Source organism: Thermobia domestica, chromosome 10 (assembly GCF_964235325.1).
Source record: "Thermobia domestica chromosome 10, izTheDome1.hap1.1, whole genome shotgun sequence".
Lineage (NCBI taxonomy): Eukaryota > Metazoa > Arthropoda > Insecta > Zygentoma > Lepismatidae > Thermobia > Thermobia domestica.
The window spans coordinates 148,303,897-148,324,592 of NC_137463.1; the positions used below are offsets into that span (position 1 = coordinate 148,303,897).

The 20,696-nt window shown below is 36.3% G+C and overlaps 1 protein-coding gene across 3 annotated transcripts in view; it reads right to left on the reverse strand.

Moving 5' to 3' along the window:
* The window catches only part of LOC145662765 (proton-coupled amino acid transporter-like protein pathetic), a 1,517,009-nt gene that overhangs the window by 81,229 nt on the left and 1,415,084 nt on the right, over positions 1–20,696 (reverse strand). For all 3 annotated transcript variants that reach the window (XM_081728636.1, XM_081728638.1, XM_081728637.1), the window contains one exon: positions 14,218–14,396. In XM_081728636.1, the coding sequence (XP_081584762.1) occupies positions 14,218–14,396 (179 nt within the window). The remainder of the gene's footprint in view (positions 1–14,217; positions 14,397–20,696) is intronic.

Consider the following 20,696-nt stretch of genomic DNA (forward strand, 5'->3'; position numbering starts at 1 on the left):
AACGAACTATTGTGAAGTTTTTCTTTGGTTATTTCGGTGCCATATTTTTGCGTTAATGAACACTGCCTCAAAGAAGAAGAAAAAACCACTTGTATACGTACCTAAAAACTACAGTATATCAGGTAGTTATTGTAGAAATAGAATTACTCATGCGGAAGCAGCGATTTATGTAAATAATTACTTTAGCATGGACTATAAGGTTCTTAATGCAGACAATTTCTGTTATGAGGATAAATTTAAAGTAACATTAATTCCTTTCCTATTGCATAAATAGTAGTATTACTTTATAATACACTAGATTTAGATACCAATATCTTTGTTACACGCTGGGAAGACTTTACTAACTACTTACACAAGTATGGAAAACACAAAACACTATTTAAGAGACGATGTTTTAGCAGACTCTTCCACCAAGAACTAATTTCTGATACATTTAGGCCTTTTAAGTTCTACTTGTTTTTAATGATCAGCCAACAAGAAAGGATGCTTGCTAGGATAAGATTATCACTAGGGCCCGGAAGTTGAGGAAAAATCCTCTTTTTTACGAGTGCCCGAAGACGAGGCTTAACATAATATATGTTCATTTTGGGTCATTGTAGGCCAGAAAATGGTGGATTTTATTTGTCGCTTTTTTTTTTTTGCCTTTTTCGGTGTTTTTCGTTTATTGGTCCTTTTTTTTAAGGTTTTCATAGGTCTTAACGTCTTTTTTGCCCTTTATCTTTCGACAATAAATTTACTGATCATTAACGCGAATCACCACCACTTCTTAAACATCTTTTCTTTAGTAAAGAAAGTTCCAATGATAAGACATTCTTCAACGTCTAGATTAATAAGACCAGATCTGCAACAATCACAAGTCAGATAAGGAGGTGTAACAATGCTTTCCAGCAAGGGGAAGGGAGGGTGGGGAAGTTTTCTTATTTTGGTTTGTACTTCAGTTTGTGGAAGAAGAACAGATCGATAACCTACCAGAAGCTTCTATTTCTTGAGTATTATATCCATTAAAAATGTAGTTCTAATTAAACTGGGTATTATTTTTACGTCCTTTTTTCAGTTTTTAGGTCCTTTTTTATATATTTTTAGGTCTTTTTATAGGTCCTTTTCAGGCAATTTTTAGGTCTTCAACTTCCGAGCCCTAATTACCACAAACATACGAGTATATAGAAATGATTTATCGTGTTGTACTGCTATCGATAGAGACGCTCTCATCTACGCAAGAAAATAAAAACCTTTATTTTAGTAGTTCTTTTCAACGAGTTTACGGAAAGTAAACATAAGTTAGCAACATTTATGTCCTATGTTTCTACTTTTAGACAGACAGGCGCCGAGAATGACCCTTTTCTTCTTTTATGTGCGTCTATAGAACAATAACTCCTTGTGCAGACCATTATGAGAATTAATTTCTACGCAGTTTCTCACAGACCTAAAAAGTAGCGAGTCACTTGCAGTTACCAAAGAGACATCAAAGCCCATCTCTGACTGGATAGTCCATTTTAACCAGCCAATCATAGACATTCTTACTTCAAGTGCACAGTTTGGCAGTCAGATGACGGATCGTGGCAACTAAGGCGCAATCAATCGGTCAAAAAGTTTGACGGTGTTAGGACCATAAAATATTGGATTGCTGCCGCCAAACAAAGAATAAGTGATTTTTGTGTATAGCGGCAAGGGACAGACTTGTAAGTAAAATGATTTTTTGATATTTTCACAAAAAGAGTGAAGCATCGACATAATTGTTTTCCGAAATCAAGTTTTTGACATTAGTGCGAGGAAGGAACGATAATCCACAAGTCAGTAGAGGAAAGTGGGTGAATACCGCGCAGGAGGGTAATACCGCGCATCAAAGTTTCTCTATGATATCGCAGAGCATGATATTTGTAATGGCAAGTGACAGGTAGCGAACAAGGAGTGAAACAATAAACATGTAACATTTGGCTGCCATAATAACTGCGCAGTAGGTGTACCGATTCTTTTTTTCGAAATGTTAAGGTGGGTAGTGCGGAAAAGTGGCCATTTGTGACCAAAAAGACGCCAGATTTTTTTCAGATTTTTTGGAGGTCGTTTAGGTGGCGCGCATCGACTTTGAAGTTTTGGTTATGCAACCACGCACAATAATTTCACAAAATTCTTAATAATTGATTATTTTATGTAATTATTTGTAGGTTAAAGTAATTTCTCATTTGTTCCTGGCCAATATATTAAATTTGTGCCTCAAGGGGGAGTCCTATGTTATTTACGTATTATCTTTGGCTAGAAAAGTGATTTTCGGCTAAAATTCCTTTCTTTTTATGGATTTTTTCTAATTTCTTTTCAGTTTGAATTTTTAGATAGTTTCTCGATACAAAGTACTAAAACACGGTTTTTAAGCGTTCAAATTTATTACCGTTTCTCAGTCTCTGTCCAGCTCTTCGCTTATTTTCATTGCTAATTGTGCTATGAAAATAACCCAGAGCTCACCACGAGGAGGTAACTGGACTGCGAGCTCCACCCACCCACCCACTCCAAATTATCATAGTAAACAGAAGTTTACTAAGAGGCTAGCCAGGATTTTCTTTTAGTTTTCTCCTTTATAGTCACTTTTTTTTTCAAATGTCGGCATATGTCCTCTAGATTTCAATTTTGGTTTGATGAAGCCCTGACGTGCGCTGGCACCGAAAACGGAAGAAGCAGCCTCTGTAACAATTTTCACAAGTCGCTCTACACCTTGTGTGTGACAGGGGAAGTCTTGAAATTCTACTTTTTTTTGTTTTTAATGTATTCATCTACTTCTTCATTTGTCATCTTCTTGGTCAGCGGAAGCTCGTGGAGGGAGCATGAAGCCCAATCAATCATCTCATAGTATTGCTCTGTATTAAATTTGATGACTGGTTAAACAAAAGTTCGTATTATCTTGCCTTTTGTCAATCCTCTTGCTTTCTTAATTCTTCCCCAGCCAAGACTTCTGATGTCTGGATTTTGATCCGTTACTAAAGCCAACAGAAGATTTTCAGGGTGAGCAAAAAATGCATTTTGTTGAATCACCCTACCAGTCAGATTTCTCAAGTGGTTTGGAAAAAATCGGGACAAGTGGATCATATTCCAGAGGTGTCGGGCTCCGTCAGTTATCAATGGTTTCTTCTTGATCTCAAACCACACCGGTGCGTACACGTTCATTATATACATTGCAAGATGTTCAGAGGGCTGGGGTGTGCTTACATACAGCCGAAGAACACGACATGCTGTCGTTATCCATCGTGACTGGACAAGTGACCCAGGCTTTTTCCACGCTATACTGCAAGGACAAACGCCGCTCGAAAGAGCTGAAGAGATATCCAACAGATATTGTTGATCCGTGCTTAAATCTGTTATACCTGACATTTCTTTCACCCAGGGTATTGTGATAGGTTCAAACTTACAAATTGGAAGATTTTCACAGGTTTGTATGGCTGTTCCAATTGGTCCTGAAAGTTTTGACGGACCTTCGTGGCGCCATCTAATGTTGTAAATAAGTGGCGAAACGGCAATTCGTTCAAATGAAGAAGACAAACTGCGTGTTGGAGTGGTTTGCCGACTTTTACTTCAATCAAACGGATGATCCATCCACCTTTCCATCCTGTATTTACCGGTGTGGCGTCAGATCCGATCACTTGTATATCACACAAATCAATGTTGTTCTCTACAATGAAAAATACTATTTTTAATCTCCTCGGCAGTTCCAGATGAGGGCGTTGTGTGCCCTAAATAAACACACCCTGGTTCTTCTACTAAACACACATGTTCTTCAAAGACATCTTTTCGGTAAAAAACGATCTCCTTTTTGCTCCTTTGCTAAAGTTTTATCTTTATGCCCATCAAAGTAAAGTCCACTGATAGGTTTTTGATCTGGTTTTGATGTAGACTCAATTTCAGCTCGAAGTTTTTTTTCATTTCTCGCGCCACTTTCTTTTTATCAACAACATTATCTTTGTTGTCATGTGAAATCATTCCCACATCTTCCAAAGTAGCAGATACTATAAGAGCAACTTGTCTCCTCGAAACCCCTATTCTATAAGCAGCTGAAACAACGGCTTTTAGATCTAGACGTTTCTGTGGTTTTCCTGACTTTGAGACTGATGCCACTGGCTCAAACTCCGAATCACTTGCTCCAGAAATATCAGTTGCACTTGAAGAGTCTTCTTTTACCGGAGATCCGCTCCTCTTCCTCTTCATAGTAGTATCTGAAATACCTGTTTCTGATGCAGACCCCTTCTTCCTTCTTTCAGCCTTTTTTTGAATTATTTTCGTCATTTCAGGATCCACTTTTCCAATTATCATTTTTCTATTCGTTCGTTGGTCCGTAAGAAATGGTTTCTGTGCTTCTGGCACTTTTTTCACTCTTTCACAGTTACACAACTTTTCTGGGTCGGTACACTTGCACGAACAAATATCAACGAGTTTGTATCCACTATCCCTAAAACGTTGTAGTTTTTCTTGAGTCGAAGCACGTTTTGCAGATTTCCGCAAATTCAATGAAGATTTGTTATAATCCAAAATCATGTCCACCACTCGTTTTTTAGAAACTGTAGGAATCGAAGCCTTTGTCCAGATTTGTATCGTCTTATTCGCGGTAGCGTTCGTCAAATCTGTGAGGGAAGGATTTTCACCAAATACATCCTTTCTGTGGTGTCTTTCCCAGAGGAAATGTTTCATAAAATCACGATAACTTGGAAGTCTATTGTCGGGAAGCTCTTCTGGCCAACCAAATAGCAAGTCCTTGTCCGTCTGACGCAACACTTTCTTCTTACTCATTGGAAAGCACTTTATAAGAATTACAAAATGGTAGTAAGTGCGCAGTGAACACTGAACAACGACAAAACGTAACGCAATTCAATTATCGACACACGCGAAACACTAGCAGTCGACAGCCGCAAAGCTCAAGTCAGACTAAGCGTCTCTTATTGAAAACATACAAACCCCTCTGCCCACCCCCCTTGTAACCCCTACGAAAGTACCAAAGTTTGCTTCCCACTACCAACCCCTTCTCCTACTCTCTCTCTGGACAACAATGATAACACAATCCCTTCTCCGCCTAAATCTGTTACTGTATTTTTTTTTACATTAAATTCGCTTTACTTTCTCTTATTTTCATTCTTCACGCTTCACCGATATAAACAACATAGAACCCTTTCCCTGAGGCACAAATTTAATATATTTGCCATGAACAAAAGAAACACGATTTTAAAGTAGAAATAAATACATAAAAAAGACAAAATGATAATTTGGTGAAATTGTTGTGCATGGTTGCATAACCAAAACTTAAAAGTCAATGCGCGCCACCTAAACGATCACCAAAAAATCTGAAAAAAATCTGGCGTCTTTTTGGTCACAAATGGCCACTTTTCCGCACTACCCACCTTAACATTTCGAGAAAAAGTTTTTTTCGGTACACCCTACTGCGCAGTGCATGTTGAAAGATAAAGTGGGAAAGTGCTTATAATTTGAGCAGAGACATTAAAACGTTGTGCTGGATTGTTTTGAAGAAGAACGAAATTATGTTGCTAATGTACGTAGGATACTTTGTTGTTTTAAAATATAAAACAACTAACTACAATATTAGCATGTTCTATTTTCAATTAGCTTTTTGTGTCAAGATGCATATGGGGTAATGGCGCGCAATGTATTCCAATAGTGCGCGGTTTCCCCCCTCAGTTTTTTTAGGTGACAAAATATACTCAAAATTTTCTTCCCGTCTTATTTTCACAGATGCGGAGAATGTACTTAAAGAAAACTAAACGCAAAAGCTGGACAGAAAAAGCATTGTGCAAGTAGACTTGACAATAGTTTGTGTTAATGCTTGCAGTAAACGCTATTTCATGTTTTACTTCAAGTATTTCATTTCAAGCATAGTATTTCAAGATTATTGTCTCTGTTTTCAGTATTTCAAGTTTATAGTACGTAGTAGATTATTCAATACATAAACATAGTTTGGTTTCTATGTTACATTGGATTATTTAATATTAGAAAATTATCTGCGCGCTATTACCCTACGGGGGTGGTGAATACCGCGAATTTGCCTCACTCACTTTTTTGCTTGTTTTTTTATAATGTAATGCAGTTGACATAAAAGCTCATACATACGTTTAAAGTTAAAGGATGTGATTATATGTTCCTGAGTTCTTAGTCATTTTCATCCAAAATGTCTGCGTAATTCGCGATTAAACCTTAAGTGCTCGGTATTCACCTACTTTCCTCTACATCGGATGTGGCAATTGATACCTTAGATACTGTGTCGGATTGATAGCTTAGACGCGACTGACCACGTGGTTACCAACCTTCATTCAAATCTCCCAAGTTTGAGTGATGATTGGCAATGCATGATTAGTTGCCCTGGTGAGAGAGATGATTGGGAACTTCATATATTATGTCTTCATTATAGTATAAAGGTGAGGTGGATGTAGCCTCTCACACCAGCGATAACAGTGCAATGCTTATTGTCAGAGTGTATGAATGTGTACGAAAATTTTTGTCTCTCGTGAAACACAGTAATGCTAGGAAGTTGACAAATTGTCTTCGAGTACTTACCTTAAATTATATATCTAGTTCAAAGCATAAACTAAGAGAAATTGAGCGGCAGTAAAGTATTTTTTAGGTGTAAAAATGTAGAAGCGCGTACATTTTTTATGAATGTTGTCCAAGAAAATTTAAATGCTACAACTCATCTACGACTAAATTACTCCAAAGTGTTGACAACTGGTATACTCCGAAACTAACAGAGCTTCGCAAAGTTATCGATGTCTTGTATATAGGGCAAATCGGACTGCCCTATAGAAAATAAAGATAAAATAGAGTAAAAAACACTGAAGAAACGAATTTAGGCCCGTAAAAATTAAGGCAAACGACAATTTTATTGTGTATAATGTAGTTACATGTACAACAACGAAATTATAAAGAGATAAACAGGAATATAAAAAAATATACGATATCAATATCACCTGACATGTTTAATGAATTCTCCGTAAATAGTAAATTTGAATTTGATAATTCAAATATCTCGCAGTCAGTCGAAAATTGTGCTATAGATTTTAAAAAACATTCTTCGCTTTTGTAGAGAAAAGAACAGTAACTTTATATTCATATGGACATAAGTAAAACTTGAAATAATTTTGTCAGTGGTACGTAAGTTAAAAACATCTGGTAACAAAAATTAACAGTGTTCTAATAGTGCAATTAAAATATTATAGATGTACTAGTAAAACCCTTGACTCATCTAATTAATTGGCTTTTAATACAAGGAATGTTTCTGGACTGTTTTAAAATCGCTATTATCATTCTTCTATATAACAAAATGGAGATAAGAACTTTCCTAGCAACTACAAACCAACATCCCTTATATGAATTACATAAAAAATATTGAATACTCTATGAAAGATCAACTACGTACTTTGAAAATAATAATAAATTCGTATAATACGGGTTTCGGAAATTATATTCACAACCAAAGCTGCTGAAAAAATTGTGTCTGAGGTAACTGATGCCTTTGTAAACGGGTCCTCGTTTGCTCAACATTATTAGATTTAAGAAAGGCATTTAATACTAGGAAAATTACATTATGAGGCGAAAGGAACAGAGCTGCTACTGATGAGATTGTATTTAGAAAGTAGGAAACAGGTAGTATGTATGCAAAATAAATAGTCAAGCATTCTTGACTTATTAACAGAAGTGCCGCAGGGTAGCATAATTGGACCTTTTCTCTTTCTGGTATACATTACCAAACTACCTGACTATTTATTAGAAACTATGTTATCTATGCCGAAGACAGGACATCTATAATAACATTATAATACAAACACAAAATAATGAGGTAACAAATAAGTCTGCAACTTAATTGTTTCACAATAAATTAAAACTGAATCATAATAAAATAGAGACGCTACATGTTCATATTAGGAGTTCCATGATTGAGACAGACCGTTCTTCATTAATCTATTACGGATGCACTTAGATACGAAATTAAATGTGCATACTATACAACTATGAAAAACGATCAACAGTAGTGTATATGTATTACATAAATTAACGATGTTTGTAAGTAAACATTTGTTAATCATTGCATATTGTGTGTATTTCTATTCTCATTTGGTATATGGCACTTTTTTATGAGGTAATTCTTTCGGGGCACAAACAGTATTTAAATAGCAAGAAAGATACAAGAACAAGAACAAGAATTCCAAAGAGAGAATCATTTCAAAGATTTCGAAATAATGACAATTCCCTCCATATATATATATATATATATATATATATGTGTGTGTGTGTGTGTGTGTGTGTGTCAAAGAAAGTTGTCTAAGTTATGTAACTCGAAGAGTACTGTTCACTTACACAATACTAGGTATAAAAATAAAATAGATAATCCCTCCATAGATCATGAAAACCCGCCAGATGTAGGATACCTAACAGAAGGTAAAAGTCGAAGAACATCAAAACAAACAGCGCTGCCAGTTCTACACCCAGAAATGTGTGTTGCAAGGGGTTCGATACGTCTATGCAATATATACCTTTCTTATTCTGCATCCGAAAAGACGATAAGTAATAACTGTCACCTATATTCTTAGCAAAAAAAAGTAGAACAATTGTTTTTAAGAAAAGAGAGAGTACATGATGAGGCGTAAAATAAAATATTCAGCCTACATCAATCGTTTCTCTGTTAAACAACTATAGCTTGTTAGGAAGTCTACAAATGTTAGTCGTTTCGAAATTTTTGGGAGGTACGGAGCCGGTGGACCCCCTCGTGGTTACGCCCCTGAGCATTGCTAACTAGTCCCAAATTCAATGTGGCGTTCCTCATCACACAGTTTTATGTGGAAATTATCAAGAGTATAAGATATACTTATTTTATAAAAGAAATAAATATACTAAAATACTAGGCTATCCACAGAGGGAGGGGGTGATTCTACATACTGACTTATTAATATTTGAATCACAAATTACTGTGGAAGAAGCCTTCATTATCAATATAAACTAAGAATTAACTTGTAAATGCGGGTCTACTTTCATTTGTTTTCTGCACCACTAGATATTTTCTTTCTTATTTTGTAATTCTGCAATCACTTTTTTTAATTGTCATTATATCGATTTGCTTCAGTATGGTTCTGTAATTTAAAAATATGAATGCATAAAAACAAATTCCATTTGTTAATTGCTAGTGAATTAAAATTTAGAAATCTTATATAGCGCGAATAAACTTCTCGTTCACTGGAAAGGATGCTGTGTTGCAGAAGCACTGCAACGACCAGACCCTTTAACATCTGAGATAGGGGAAAGGAGACTTAACATTCGCTCCAATTCCCGCGCTGAAGGAATCTGGTCGTTGTATGCTCGCTGCAACACAATATAAACTAGAGACTCTGTGACGGATTATTTTTCGCTTTTTAAAATGGATTAACGGAACGAACAGTTACAGAAATTTAAAAAAAAATGTTATTTAAAGTGTATATATGCGACTATTGAAAAGTATTTTTCTGTTCTTTACTACTATTGATAATAATATTTTTTTTCTTGAAATACTTTGGTCGTTGCGCAACGCTGCAACGCTAACATTAGCCGCCACTGCCTAAGAGACAAGTGTGTACTTATATATATATATATATATATATATATATATATATATATATATATATATAGGAAAGGGGGGCAAGAGTACGCAAATTTTAATTAAACTTATATATTTTGGTAAAAAATAGTTACAACGGAAAACTTTTACATGGAACACAAAACTTGAACTCTCCTTTACGAAATGTGAACTCAACTTTTATATACCTCTGTTCTTGGAGGAACTATAATTCGTAAAATGAAAACATTCAAATTCGTACTCTTGCCCCTATATGTGGGGCAAGAGTACGAAATTAAAGGGACAAGAGTACGCACCCAAAAGAGCATTAACAATTATCACAGATGAAGGTGCCTACTCATTTATATGATGTGCATTGTTTAGGCCACCATTTATGGCATCTTGCGCACTTGATTCAGTCTTCTATTGGTGGATCACTGTAGATGATATTGCATAATGGACACTCGTACACTACTTCCTCACTGACCTGAGGAGTTGTAGTTACAACTTCGGTTGTAGCTTTCTTGGTTCAAAATGATGTTTGCCTTTGCTCTTTGGAGGGCGCCGTTTCGGAAGTAAGTTCTGCTTGAAAGGAGAGGATGTCAGAATCTCTGATTGACCTCGAGAAGATCAAGATTTCTTGGTTGAGTCGGAGGAGGACTGACAACCACCAAAGGAGTGCATGATGTGGACGGTCCACATGGGCCCCTGCTTACCTCCAGTGAAGATCCAGCTTTACTGGTTGGAAGTTTGGTAACCGATGAACGAGCAGCCGGCAGAGAAGTGTTTGATGTGGACAATCTGCATGAGCTCCTGCTTGCTTCTAGTGAGAATCCAGCGTTACTGGTTGAAGGTTAGGTAACAGATGAATGAGAACGAGCAACCGGCAGAAGAGTATTTGAAGTGGACAGTCCGCATGAGCTCTTGCTTGTTTCTATTGATGATCTAGCGTTACTGGTTGAAGGTTTGGTAACAAATGAATGAAAACGAGCAACCGGCAGAAGAGTGTTTGAAGTCGAAAGACCACGTGAGTTCTTGCTTGCTTCTAGTGAGGATCAAGCGTTACTGGTTGAAGATTTGATAACAGATGAATGAAAACGAGCAACCGGCAGAATAGTATTTGTAGTGGACAGTCCGCATGAGCTCTTGCTTGCTTCTAGTGAGGATCTAGCGTTACTGTTTAAAGGTTTGGTAACAGATGGAGGAGGACGAGCAACTAGCAAAGGAGTGTTTGATCTGGATGCGCCGCATGGGTCCCTTCCAGTGAATCATCCGATGAACGATTTTGGGCTCTATTCAGGTCTGATGCTTGATTTGTTGCTTCAGGAATGCTTTCGTCTTCATTCTGGCTTCTACATTTAAGTCTACCACATCCACAATAGAAGGAAGAAAATCTTCAGCAGTGAACCATTTGGATTCAGTAGGACAACTCCAGATTCTTGAAGGTTGGATACCAATGGTTACAGCTTTGTAGTAAGCCTCAGTAAACAAACTCGCAACTTGGAATTAGGCGGAATGGATGATTCCTCATCCATTTATCACACACTGTTGAATACCAGGATTTCAGCGGGTCAAAAAAGGAGCGATCTAATGGTTTCAAATTATGGCTGGGATTTGGTGGTAAACTCAACATCACTATCCCATTTTGCCTGCAGATATCAATCGCTTCGATTGAAATGTGAGAGGTCTGATTGTCAACAAGTAACAATACCTTTTTCGTAACCGAATTTGATCGCACATGTTGGTGTAAATAATATAACCATTCTACGTAAAGTTCTGAGTTGATGAACCAGAATTAGATATTCCCACAGAACCCGGCGGCGAGCCATCGAATAATTCTTGTTTCATTTGTTTTGTGGGAAATATCTGAGGAATAAAGGAACCAGATGCACTCACCAGGAAACAGCTGTTGTGTTAATTCCAAAATCACTAGATACAGTTTTATTCACAACTGATTTTTAGTCTATTTTTGGAACTTTATGAGGAACCGTATTTATGCCAGTTTCGTACATGTTGTAGATATCCCGTGGAGGAAAGCCGTTTTGTCTTACAAGATCTTTTAGACAATTAAAAAAGCATTCAACTTGTGGCTTGCTAAAACCACGAGCTCTCCCGAGACCAGTCTCTGAAGGCTGTCGCAAAGCAATTGTTAAATGTCTACGACGGAAAGACACTGTCCAATCTCTTCCTGCCATTCGATTCACATGGCTAAAGGATATGGGGCAACTAGTTACGTTCAGCAAAATTGTATGCCATTCTTCTTAGATCTTTTAAAGTTAAGTCATAGAGGAATTGATCCCGTAATGTGATATATTCCACTAATTCGTTCTCCATTTTTTCGGTAAATAGGCATACTGGCTTCATTGTGCCTAAAGACGTTGCAGATTCTCATTTAAAAAAGAAAAGAAAAATCCTTAATTCTCCTTATATCAGTAATGGGAATGCATAGGATACAAAAAAATCAGATAATATTTAGACCCTTTATAAAAATATATTTCCAAATTCAGCTTATTCCATCAGTTACAGAATGCTTGTCACCTACGAGGGTAACTTGAAAACTTCTCGACCTATCCTTGATGAAGATACATATTGTCAAATGTTAGGTTAGCTTCATATATCTTTATAGGATCCCATACCAATCATTGGACTGATACCGCCTTATGCAGAGTCGTTTTAACATATGATTACTAAAGAACTGACTTTTACAGGAAACATACGGTAGTCGAACTTTTTAGTATGGCACTAATCACGCGTCAGAACGACTCTGCATAAGGAAGGCCCATTGAATTTATTACTGAAGACTACTGACATTTAAGATAAAAGAGGACAAAGCGTAGTATTTCTGAAACCTGAATAAAATAAGCAAGCGTAACGTTATTCAATAACTGCAGATTTAACTATCTCACACGTTTATCTGTTTCGAAAACTCAAACACCACCTTAGATACTGTTATGTAAGGAGTGGTATTTAGAAAAAAAAATTATCCCTCGTACCGGTACATAAGAAAATATCAGGATTCTTCAGAATTCATAACGTTAGAGGCTACATATGGGAACCAGTATTCGTAAAGTTTGCCGTCACTCTCTATTACAACAGAATCTACATTCTTTTTCCATTGTTAGATCCAAATCAAATTGGATTCTTTTTCATAGAACAGAAGGGGCAAGAGTACGCACGCGTATCCTTGCCCCGTCGGTACCTGCGTACCCTTGCCCCCTCACTACACAATTGACTTTCCCGTGATGTTGTACAGCCAACTGTTGGAAGAATGTCAATTTACTCCATCCTGTCAAACAATGGATATGTTAGAAACTAACGCTTTATAGTACTTTGAAATCGTTATAAAATTGTGTAAGTTATTCATTAACTACTTATGTCCCAATATTATATCAAACTATTAGAAAAACATAAATAATTACCTAGATAGCTTGTAGTTTGCCGCAACACACTCAAACTTGTTTAGGTTCTAGACGTCATTAACATCAAACTCCACGTGACGCATTATTGCCATACGCGAATATATTCACCTGATTTTAGGGAATCGTATCCTTGCCCCCCACGTACTCTTGCCCCCCTCTACTCTATATATATATATATATATATATATATATATATATATATATATATATATATATATATATATATATATATATATATATATATATATATATATATATATATATATATATATATATTGTAGAATTACAGGAAGAAATCGGTGAGTTAGAGTAGGAAACTTAACGCATTAAAAATTGTGAATGTTTTTTGTAAGAAGTAGTTAGTAGGAAAGAATAATATATTTTTTTTAGATTTTGTTTTTTGCGTAGCAAATTGCGAAACAAATTTAAGGTATGCATAGCATTTTCAGCGCCAGAGGGAACATTATATTATTATTATTATTAGATTATTTATTTACTTGATTCTTTTGCATGAAATAAAAAAAAAACTTTTTTTAGGACGAACAAGAATGATCACGAAAAGCACTGTAATAGCGATTATGATTCTAGAAAATTTGTAAATAAGGACAATATAATGACAATTATGATTTTAAAAAGTTCTAACATTTTCTTCTGTAATTATTATTCTTATTGCTTATCATTAACCTTGGTGCTCATGTGTAATTCTTCAATTTATACTTGTCAAAATGTTGAAAAAATTGCACTTTCTCTGCGTAATATTCCGGAAAATAAAATACTACTAATTTAATTTTCTTAAGGTGGTCTCCACACATTACACAATGGTATAATAATTATGCGTTATCACAATATTTGAAAACTCATTCTTTGATAATGGATATTTTTTTCACTAGCAAGTATTTTGTAAATTCTAAATAACTAGACTTAAAGTTCAATATTATTCTTTGATCCCACCAATTGAGAAACGGTTGCGGAAATGATGAGCACCGAAACGACCAAAGGTGGGCTTTGTAAGGGGTATGATGAATCATTAATATTGATGTTTCATGAAGAGAAACAATGGTATAATAATTATACTTTTTCTAAACACATAAATATGAATATTTTTCTTTAAAAAAATTGGGGGATTTGAGTTTTTCTCCTGCTATTTTTATGAGATTATATGTAATACATATTAAAATATGCACTTGTACGATGTTAGTAGAAAATAATTCTTTTTAGTTTACTAATACATACGGTTCACTATTAGGAAGATTTAATGTGATGCTCCCTTCTGTTAAATTTCCATATTTAAGATAGCCAAAGAATCCAAGCACAGCATATACAACAGCAACAAATGCCATACCAGTATTTAATACTCCTCTCCAACCTATAAAGTGTTGAGGCGTTCTCATGTTGTTTTCAAGAGGCATTACCTGTGAAAAAAAAAAGAATTACAATTATACTTTTATGTAACTAGAAACGATCAATCTTAGGTTGTTATATCTGTGTACATCTATAAGCAAGCAGGGCTATTTTAGTATTGAAAATAAATTTTGATAACCTATTTGGGAGTTAAATATTCATTACTATAAATTCGTACAAGAGAAGCGGTGATGATGACATCCATTTTAAGTAAAATATTGAGCCAAAACGGACATTGGAAGACGTATGAGACGTGAGAAGCAGGTAGTTTTGAGAAGTAAGTTCGTTTAAAATGGGTTCTTCCTGGAAGTAAAGCGGGAGTTAAACCCAGGGCCATTTATTAATTCAATAATTACTCAGGACTATTTTATGGCCAACTGAGGCTACCAGCAGTAGTTCTGGAACAAAATATAAGTTAATGATACAAGTATAAAGCACATGAACTTGCAGTGGCGAACACAGAACGTTATAAAGAGTAAGTTCAAGCACCTACCATATCGTATACCACTGAACTGTACAATATAGTACACAAATTTTCAATTCTTTTTACAGTATAGAGGTTTTGAAACATGTTGCTTCTTTAAATTTTCATATATTCATATATTAACAATTTCATATTATAACCCCGATAACATTGATTCTCTCTTTCAGCACAAAACTGCTCCAGCAATTATGGTTCGTCTATCCATCTTATTCAATAGATGATTCAGGAATAGATATTATCTCATCAGCTGAAAACTAGCTCCTTTAAGTCCTTCGAAAAAAATAAAGAGAAGCTCCTTAAATTCACTTCACTTTACATTCATAGTTCTCAGCACGACTTTCTACCGAAAAGCTCAAGTCTCACAAAATTAAGTACCTTTTTTTTTTCTTGTGGAATTAAATGTAAGAATAACAATACTCAATTAGATGTTATCTGCTTTGGTCTTCCAAGGTCTTTGATTCCGTCAGTACATTCATATTCTCCACAAGCTTTTCAATAGGTTTAACGTACATTGCAATTTTTTCTCTTTAATCACCAGCTACTTGAAGGACCGTAAACAAAGAGTTGTCCTTACAGGAGTGACTTCTAACTCCCAACAAGTAATCTCGAGGATGCCTCAGAGGAGTGTACTTGGGCCCATGCTATTTGTTGTATATATGGATGACCTCTACTCACACTTATCAGCACATCCTAGTGGTCTTCTACTTTTTGCTCATGATTATAATACAGAGAAATATCTTGTTTCCGTGATACGGATTCCCAGTGGCGTATTTACGATTTTCTTTCGGGGGGGCTTTGCTAACTTTCGGGGAGGGCTTTGCCTGAAAATGTGAAAATTCTGCAAGATATTTCATATACTTTACTATAGTAAGTAAGATTTCGGGGGGGGGGCTTAAGCCCGGAAGCCCCCCCCAAATACGCCACTGCGGATTCCCTACAAGAAGACATAAATTACCTTATAGGATGGTGTAAAATGTGGCACCTGAAACTTAACAGCACAAAATGTGACCAGTATTACCATTACTCTGAAAAAGTCTCCTGTTCCTTTCACATACCATATCAATCATTCCTCTAGTACACATTCTGCTAGTCATAATGATCTTTGATACGAAACACACATTCTCTGACCACATCTCTTCAATAGTTAAGAATTCAATGCGCATGTTGGAGTTTCTTTATCGATTTACGGAACAATGCACAGTGGCATCATTAGCAATATTCGTATAAAACTATAATAGTGCCCAAGCTCAATACTGCTCTCCCATATGGGTCATGACATCACGTACGCATGTACCTATCTAGACTTTATTCTATTCTCAACTTATTTATTGCTATAGTTCACTTTCATGTTCCCGCACTTCGAATATTATCTAAGGGTGAAAGCACACTGGGACGACACCGACAGATGTGTCTGGGTCAACGTCTGGCTTGTGTCTGGGAACGAACGACGCTAACAGCGACAACAATATATGTCCAAACTCAGTTGGAAAGTGCAACATTTTCACTTTCTTCGAATGAATCACCAAACAACGAAATCTTCCACTGCTCAATGCGAATAGCTGACTGTGTCTGGTGTCATGCCATTGGTAGTGTGCGTTGTCCCATTTGAGAACACGTTACAACTTGTCGCTCCACAATCAGGTCTGGCATTCTGCACTGAGAAAAATCCGTTCTCCGGACAGCCGGTATATTGCACACATATAAGTAACCCTCTTGTTTATTACAGAAATCAGTACGGAGCATACGTTATCCGTATGCCCTTAGATGTTACATCGTGTTGTTACAGGATGTCTGATATCTAATAGTCTTCCTTATATTACATACATATATGTATGTTACCTACGTCAGTTATATACGTCCATTTGTACGTGAAATCGTGACCGCCTATGTTGTTTCACACGGAAAGTACGTTCAGATGGAACACTTATACAGAAAGTACTATAAAACATGCGTTTTCAGTTATACGTTTGTTGTACGTTAAGTCCAAAAACTACAGGATTTACAAATGTAACATACGATTTTACGTACGCCACATACAACTTTTTTCTCAGTGTGTCCGGTGCGGCAGGACCGAGCCCCGACTGTCGACCCCAAACTTCTCTGGCCGTTGTCGCGTCGCTGTATTGTGTTGCTCCAATTGAATGCAATATTCTAACGGTCGTTCGGTCTGTCGTTGTAGCTGTCGTTCCAGTGTGCCTTCTCCCTAAGGAGAAACTCTTGCGATATTTTAATATCCAGACTCCGGGAGTATGCAATAATAACTGTGTCCTGAAATTTAAGATAGTTAATGGAAACTTAAGATTGATAACATTACTTCAGGAACTATCTTACATGTCCCTTCCCGGATAACTCGGAATACTTATCTATTCCATCTTGAACGTGCTAGATTGGCAATTATTCAGAGGTCCTTTTTTTTTTTTTTTTTTTTTTTTTTACAGAGTGCCAAACTGTAAAAATCATCTAACAACTATTGTCGGCATTTTTCGAGCTTCTCGCTGTTTGACAGAGTAATTAAACGAGTTTTGGCCAAGTAATATTACTTTTGCAATTTTTGTCGACACTCTTGTTTTGTTTTCTGCTTTTTCCTGTTTAATATATCTCTGTAAAATGGTAAAGTTATGATACTATATTTGGGAATTTGTTCAGTAAATAAATTCATAAATTCTAAATTCATAGAATCATACGCACTCATTTCAAGATTTTTCCCTTCATTATGTAGAGACAGGATTACTCTTGATCCCCGGAGCTCACTTTGGGAACAATTCGTCGGGAAAAAATAATATATAATAATAACCGCATGCACGTCACTGGCGATAATTCGTGTTAGTCTCTTCTCGATTCTCCGCGACGAATCGAAGGAGTGCGCACCAAACTGAAGTCCTCACTGTTACGTGGTGGTAACTTCAATACTCGGACTCTAGATATGTTTCGACTCGACGAAACCCTGCCGCCATTTGTACACTAGCGGCAATCCTTCGACGCATCTCTATATCGACGATCGAGATTTATCAGTAACTGGGCCACAAGGTGTTGGTCTCAACAACACAACACTTTTCAGCTTTTCCTCCCTTCATCCTCTGACGATGGGGATGAATTTAGACTTACAAGTCATTGGAAGCGTTACTACTCATTTCGGACTCACAAGTAAACCTTACGTTTGGGTGAATCGAGTTGCTGACTGAGACACATATGAGAAAGTAGTACTACATGTGGTCAGTATTTCAGTGAAGTTGTAGGTGCGAAGCTCCAGGGGTTTAGGAGATACAGCTACCAGAACATCACATGGAAGTACAGAATAGTCTTCATACAGTTGGAGGTAAAAGGCCTGTAAGACCTCTTGTAACGACAAGAGGTGAATAACAAATATATGGGTACATATTAGGACTAGGGGGAAGTCATATAGTAAGGGTATACCTGACGGCGGCCATCTTGAAATCCGCCATTTTGAATTAAGGTTAAGTTTCTGAAATAAGAATAGTGTCATGTGATACATGATTTAAGGCGTAAATTTAATCAGAACAACAATGGTGACGTTAATTTTGATTTACGCGCAATTGGTAAAAAGTTACAGGGAAATTAAATATTGTTGCAGCATATGTTTTAGTCCTTTACCCCACCTTGTAAATTTTGTGTTAATGATAATAATTAGATAAAAAGCAGGTGGATAAATATTAGGTCTATGGTAAGAGTTGCGTTGATGGCGGCCATGTTCAAATCCGCCATTTTGAGCGATAGTAGAGTGAGGACAAGAGCGAGCGAGAAATAAATGTGAACAGGATACAAGAAAAATAACGAAATGGCGTGCAAGTACAGCATCAAACAACTAACATTGTAACGCCACTATTGTATTTCTGATTAACTTCTAGCCCGAAGTCATCTATTGCATTACTCTATTCCCATTTAATTTTCTGCTGGTTAATGATAAAGCAAAAATGGTTATACCGTTGGATTTATGGTAAAATTTGCTATTAATAAGGTGTCACTGTTATGCGTTTTCTTTAAAACTTTTGTCTGATTCAAAATGGCGGATTTGAACATGGCCGCCATCAAGGCAACTCTTACCATAGACCTAATATTTATCCACCTGCTTTTTATTTAATTATTATCATTAACACAAATTTACAAGGTGGGGTAAAGGACTAATAGGGCTACATATGCTGCAACAATATTTAATTTCCCTGTACCTTTTTACCAATTACGCGTAAATCAAAATTAACGTCAATATTGTTCTTCTGATTAAATTTGCGCCTTAAATCATGTATCATATGACCCTATTCCTATTTTGAAAACTTGACCTTAATTCAAAATGGCGGATTTCAAGATGGCCGCCGTCAGGTATACCCTTACTATATGACTTCCCCCTAGTCCTAATATGTGCCCATATATTTGTTATTCACCTCTTGTCGTTAAAAGAGGTCTTACTGGGCTTTTACCTCCAACTGTATGAAGGCTATTCTGTACTTCCATGTGATGTTCTGGTAGCTGTATCTCCTAAACCCCTGGAGCTTCGCACCTACAACTTCACTGAAATGCTGACCACATGTAGTACTACTTTCTCATATGTGTCTCAGTCAGCAACTCGATTCACCCAAACGTAAGGTTTACTTGTCAGAAAACTATGAATAAGACACCAACGTAGTGTTGTAAAAACCGTTTATTTCCTGTGAAGTTTTTTAAATATTTATTTTGAAACACTCTGCATTGCTTCAATTATGTCATCCTTTATTCATATATTGTATGTACAGTGGGACACATAAATCCTTGAGATAGAAAGTCCATGAGTTAGGCAACCCAACTAACGACTGCTCCAACAATAATTACGCCTGGTAGAGTAGCTAGAACAGCAGCATGAAGTTGCCCCCACCTATTAAAAGAACAAATCGTAAAGTGTGTTTTTGTGCAGGAGTGAGGCGAAACGCTGGCTGACGAAATGACAAAAGGGAATCTTTGGATACTTGTACTCACAGTAAACACAATACCAGAAAAATTATACACACACCAGAGGCGCCCATGAGAAGATAGCAGTCAGGGGACTTAAATCATCTTATAATTAACTCAAATGAGAGATTATAAACAAGTTAACTTACTTCAATGAATATACATATATGCGTATCAAATAATATACGAATAGATATACGTTATATGTAGTAGGTTATTTTTTAAGGTAAACACAAAGCCTTGCGCTGAGTTTTGAAACTATTAACAATAGTCCTACCTGCAAATCAATTAAGATATGGAACGATCATTCGGGGGAAGAGCCCAGCCTCCAATTAAAATTTTGGGGGCCTAACAGGGCCTGACCTCCTTTGTTCCGGCGCTACTGATTGATACGTAATACTACTTCGACAGAAGAACTTATCCGATTTCATTAGTCGTTAAATGACTTGAAAATGATAAATATTGCTATGCAGTATTTTATTTGTAAATATTTAAAATGCAAAATTCGATAATACTTAAACGAGTTGGAGAACTTATCCGTACTAAGTGTATTTCCCCTTACGTTGCAAATGTAACTGAAGGTTCCTGATTTGTGAAACTTTACACATTCAGACACAAGCAGAAAGGGGGAGAATATAGTGTCAATTAACAAGAATTTACAAATGCACGAAATTAAGAAATAATATCAAATATAGAACCATTATCAGAATCAACTCTGTAATTCGTTTCCTCCATTCATTTTTCTTCCTTTATTTTCAGGAATACATAATCACTAAATTTCTCCATTGGAGATTATCTTCGTTTAGCACCATCAAACCTTAGCTCAGCCTTGTAAATGAAACATTTTAAAAAGTGTAAAAGGAGAGGGGGAGAGTCGAACCTTGACCGG